This window comes from Gracilinanus agilis, chromosome 4, assembly GCF_016433145.1.
Source record: "Gracilinanus agilis isolate LMUSP501 chromosome 4, AgileGrace, whole genome shotgun sequence".
NCBI classification, from domain to species: domain Eukaryota; kingdom Metazoa; phylum Chordata; class Mammalia; order Didelphimorphia; family Didelphidae; genus Gracilinanus; species Gracilinanus agilis.
This window is the reverse complement of record NC_058133.1, coordinates 369,129,347-369,134,466: the sequence shown is the minus strand read 5'-3', so window position 1 is coordinate 369,134,466 and position 5,120 is coordinate 369,129,347. Positions and strand designations below refer to the sequence as shown.

General features: G+C 36.8%; 1 protein-coding gene across 1 annotated transcript; it reads right to left on the bottom strand.

Annotated features, from left to right (window-relative positions):
• Positions 1-475: 475 nt before the first annotated feature.
• On the bottom strand, positions 476-3,940 carry CALHM4 (calcium homeostasis modulator family member 4). Its single transcript, XM_044677185.1, has 2 exons — positions 3,380-3,940; positions 476-862 (listed from the first exon to the last, which is right to left on the bottom strand). The coding sequence occupies exons 1-2, from the start codon at positions 3,938-3,940 to the stop codon at positions 476-478; spliced, it is 948 nt and encodes a 315-aa protein (XP_044533120.1).
• Positions 3,941-5,120: the final 1,180 nt, after the last annotated feature.

Genomic DNA, 5,120 nt, shown 5'->3' with positions numbered 1-5,120 from the left:
CAGCCCTGGGCAAATCACATAACCCCAATTGCCTAGTTCTTACTGCTCTTCTGCCTTAGAACTGATACTTATATTCAAAGATAGGAGACAAGGGGATCAAAAAAAGAGAATAAAATAAGAAATTAGAAAACATAAAATGGTGTTGGAAGAGGCTTGAATATGAAAAGAAATTTAATTACAAAGAACTGAGTAAGAAATTAGAGAAGGTAGAGAGTAGTGAAGAAAAGAGTTTGAATGAAAGAAAAAGGTTTAACTAGGATGCTGAAGGTATAGCATGTTCAGGGAGGAAATTTGAAGAGAGAAGTGATTATTAATATAGCAGTCACTTAAATCAATCTTGACAGCACTATTTAGAATAGACTTATATGAATAACTTCAGACAAGAGGAAAAGCAATGAAGAGGTTGAATTATGCCATCATCATGAGGGTAATCAATTCTTTATTAATTAGCCCAGCATCATGGAAGATGCTATCATCAGGATGTCAGTTCAATAGCTTCAGATTTTCCTTCCTCAAAATTCACATCTACCCTCTCCCCAAGGAAATTGTAGTGACCTTGCTGATTGTCAGTGATGCAGACAAGGCTTGGCCTTGCAATGTCCTTCCAGTCCTGACAAGAAGGAATCCGAATGTGCCTGACATCTCCACTCCCAGGCACAAAACCAAACAATTCTTTGATGCGTTGTGTGATCAGAATTCTGCAGTGCTGTTCTGCAGCCTCTTCAAACAGTTGCCTCTCATTTCTCATGTGAGTGCACCAATACTGATGCTGCAGAGAGGTCAGTGGAGAGCAGCATCTTGCCAGGCAGCAGGAAAGGAAGGCCACTAGAGTCGCCACTGCAATCAAAATCCAGCCCCACATCTACAAGCCATGATTTAAAAGAAGGTAGAAGGAAGTTAAATGTTAATCAGGATGTTAATCAGTTCAAATTAAATTTTTTAAAATCAAATAAAAATCAGTTCAAATTAAAAAATTTAAAAAAAATAAAAAAGTTAATCAGATAAAATATCTCAAATATAAAAATCTCACAAGCTTGGTAATGGCAAGGATTTGGTTTCAAAAGTGGAGGCAAAAATCAGTAATGTTTCATGGGCATTTTTGAGTGTTATTGTGTGATGTGGAGCATTAGTCTAATGGGAAACTGAGTCTCTAGTATTTCATTTTGGTCTTTGGTCAATGAAGTTTGGAGCAGGTTCAAGCTATGAATTGAATTGAAAGATGTTGTAAGTACCACTTTCTAGCACTTAAAATACAACGTTAGTTTAACCAGCTTTTTGCTCTAAGGGTCTTGGCATCAGTATAATACTGTGCACTCTCTGGGTCCTCAATCAGTGTTTGATTGTATTGATGGATAATAAGGGAGGGTCATGACATATAATACGTTCCAACCATGTGTCTCATAATATATTGACCAATAGGAATTAGGGCACTAACTGTGAGTGAATCTGCCTTTTTATTTATGTATTTATTCATTTTTGACCAGCACAAGAAATGTTTCTGAATAATGATGTTATGTTCCTAAGTGGTTTTTGTTTATAGCCTTAACCTTGTCTTCTTCCTAGAGTGTTATATACCGATTCTTCTTTGTAAACAAATTAATTCATTAGGATGGTTTATGACATGTGTAAAACATACTTCAATAGGACTATGAAATAGTTTTTATGTGGGAGCAGTCTGTGATGATTTCATTAATATGTATGAGGGTAAGGGGGGAATAAGGTTATTTTCTTGTTATCTTAGTTTTGCAGGCTTTTAAAAAAGTGATTGCTATTATTATTATTATTATTATCATTATTATTATTGGATAAAGCAAGGGAGACAAATTGTTCAAATGTAAGAAAGGTCTACTTATCACCCAGAGAGAGATGGTTCAGTGGGTGGAAATTGGCAAGTCTCAAACAACTGCTTACATATCTGGCTAGGTAGGGCATTTCAACAAAACTGCAAGAGGAGGGAATATTTCATCATTACATATTCCAAGGGAGAGTGAGATATCGAGAAAGAGTGAGACAGGTAAAAAAATCATCTCAGACACTTCAGGATGGGACTGAAGGCAGAATGGAGACCTTCCTTCCCAGTTCTGCTGGGCAATTTAGCAGATAATCTATATGAATCCAACTATGTGTGAGGAGAGGGAAATCTCCCTACATAGGATTACAAGTGTTGAAGAGATGCCCATGTTGACCCCTTCAATAGATTTTTCCATGTCACCTATGTGTTCTCTTTCTCAGAGAAGCACTGATTATGTTTAATCTCTAAATGGATTTGAGTTAATTCTGATTTTGATAATTTTCATTATTATGAAATGTTCCAATGCCAGCATATCCTACTTTTTCTTTGATTGCTGTGATTTTAATCCACATTTCTGTTGAATTTTAAAGTTTGTTTTTTTTTACTTCCTTCTACTCTTCCCTGACCAACTCACAGACCAAGCTAAATACATTGAATATAATGGTCATTTGTTTTAAATTCTATGTATTAGTTTTATTTTGAGGCACATCTAAAGAAAATCTTGCCCAGTTTAAATGGGTGACATGCTACTCTCTCTATAATTAGAGCCTTATAGCAGTTTGACATTGTTTCATTGGATTTTTCTCTTTAAACTACTTCCTTGTAACTCCAACTACCTAGCTTTGGTCAGGAGCAGTCTAGAAATACGAGAGGAAAAATCTCTTAATATTTGCCATCTCATAAGAAATTGGATTGTTTTGGAAAACTTTAATAGTTTTCAAAGAAATCTAGACTACTCTGTATGGTGTGGGACTGGGAGGAGAAGAGGAGAGAAGGAACATGGTGGAAGTGGTGAGGAATCAGTTTTCTTAAATAATCTTTAAAAATATTTTGAATGAATTGTCAAACTATAGATGTGGAAATATGCCTCTCTACTGTCTTCTATCACTGTCCTAATTCTAATGCCTGAGAATTATAGGTCCATTTTAGGATCATAACTCATAGGAACATAGATTTAGAGGTGGAAGAGAACTTAGATACCATCAAGTCCAAACCCTCTTACTTTGTAGATGTGGAGATTGTGAAGCACAAAGCCATTTTTTGCCATTTTTAAGTGACTTGCCCAGGGCCACATAGTAAGTGTCTGAAATGGGATTTAATCCCAGGACTTTGGGATTCTAAATCGTGTCATATCTTCTATGACATATTGTCTCTGCCTTTCTGCAAGTAAAACCATATCTACACTTCATTGAAAAAAATGTTAAATTTCAGTAAAGTTTTTTTTCCCCTTAGGAAAAGGGCATAGTTACTTTAGATGAGACTAGTTTGTATTCTGCATTACCCTCCAAAAAATATGAAAAAGAGAAAAGAGAAATCTTTCTGGTTTCCTATGAGATAGTTGGTTTGACAGTAAGAACAGTAACTCACCTGTGACTGATACCTGAGCTGAAGAGCCACTTCATCTCTCACTGTAAGCATGTTAGGAGGAATCTGTTCAAAGCATGGAAATTCAGCCAGAATCTCTTGGCGTTCAGGCTCACTAAAATTGTTAAACACGTTATATTCTTCCACTGAGGCATATTCACTTGCTGCACACTCGTAGTAGGTACCTGTCAGCAGAGTCACTGCCAGCCACGTCAGTGGAGCTACCAGAGCCCTCCCTGTAATGCTAAAGAACGTGAGGCATGCAAGCTTACGTTGCAAGGAGTTCACAGAGCGCAGATGAGGAGAAGAGCTACAACAGCTTTCCTTGGTCATCATCCACGTTTGACTTCTCAGAGCATAGCCAATAACCAGGAGAACCAGAGCTGGAATAATGAGAAAAGCTGAGCCATAATAGAGGTTGTTTCCAGGCTGGCAGGGGCAGCTAAATGTGAAAGAAGAGAAAAGTTGTTGTCCACATATCGTTAGGATTGCAATCAAAGTATTGATAAAGCTTCCACTCCTTTGTAGAGAACAAAGAATGCTGCTGAAACTTGAATCCATCATAGGATGCTTCTTTCTCCAGAGACCTTTTGGTCCTTATTGTTTGCTACACTCCATCATCTGTAAGCATTTTTATAGAACCCTACTGGTTTGACTGGTTGTGTTGAGTTACTCAGCATCTTTGCCTCTTTAAAGGAGTGTAGCATCTTCTCTTATGTACTCTATGGATACTAAGCTAGTAAAACATCTTAATTAAGAGGAGAAAGAAAAATAGGGAGAGATTAGTGTAGTGGGGTATCAGGAAGGAGCTTCAGGGTATCTCCCAAAAGAAAAAAAATTAAATGTTTTAGTTTAGGGATACAGGCACTTAAACACCCTTCCCACCAATAACTATTACCCTCTGCCTTAGTATCAATACTTAGCATCAATTCAGTAATTCAGAGGATTTTTGCTATATTCTATCTGATGGTGAAGGATCTCTCTTCTCATAACCAGTCACCCCAAAGCTAGTTAAGTTCATAGAGATTCATCATCAGACAGTTGCCATCAGAACATGATTTTTCTTTCTTTTTGTTACAGTAATCCATAAAACATCTACTGAGGTATGAAAAGTAATGATCCATTAGTGGAAGAAGCACAAAATCAGAGATTTGGAAAAAACCTTACTTTCCATCTTAGAAGCAATACTGTGTATTGGGTCCAAGGCAGAAGAGTGGTAAGGGTTAGGCAATGAAGGTTAAGTGACTTGCCCAGGGTCACATAGCTAAGAAGTATCTGAGGTCACATTTGAACCCAGGACCTCCCATCTCTAGGCCTGGCTCTCTAGCCAATGAGTCATCTAGGTATTCCTTTAGCATGCTTCTATAGATCTGAGTTACTGTAAATTGGATACTTGAGAAAAAATAAGAGCTATGGGACAGTGAGAAAATAATCTAACAAAATAAAATTCTTCAATCTAGTTTTACTAGATACACTGAATGATGTCTTCACAAATTTCCCAGGTGCTCATTCCTACTTTTTATGTCTTTTACCCTGAAACTATCATATATATTGATAGGTTAAAGATCAGAATCACATAGCCAGTAAGTATTGGAGGTCAATCTTGAATCCAGATCATCCTGACTCAGGGACTGACTCTACTAAATTTCCTTTCTTTCTTTCTTTCTTTCTTTCTTTCTTTCTTTCTTTCTTTCTTTCTTTCTTTCTTTCTTTCTTTCTTTCTTTCTTTCTTTCTTTCTTTCTT

Excerpts from the sequence above, each read along its gene's own strand:
- CALHM4 (XM_044677185.1), bottom strand. The coding sequence starts at position 3,940 with ATGATGGATTCAAGTTTCAGCAGCATTCTTTGTTCTCTACAAAGGAGT. Across the intron at positions 863-3,379 it reads AGCTCAGGTATCAGTCACAG|ATGTGGGGCTGGATTTTGAT; the intron begins GTGAGTTACTGT and ends CATGGCTTGTAG.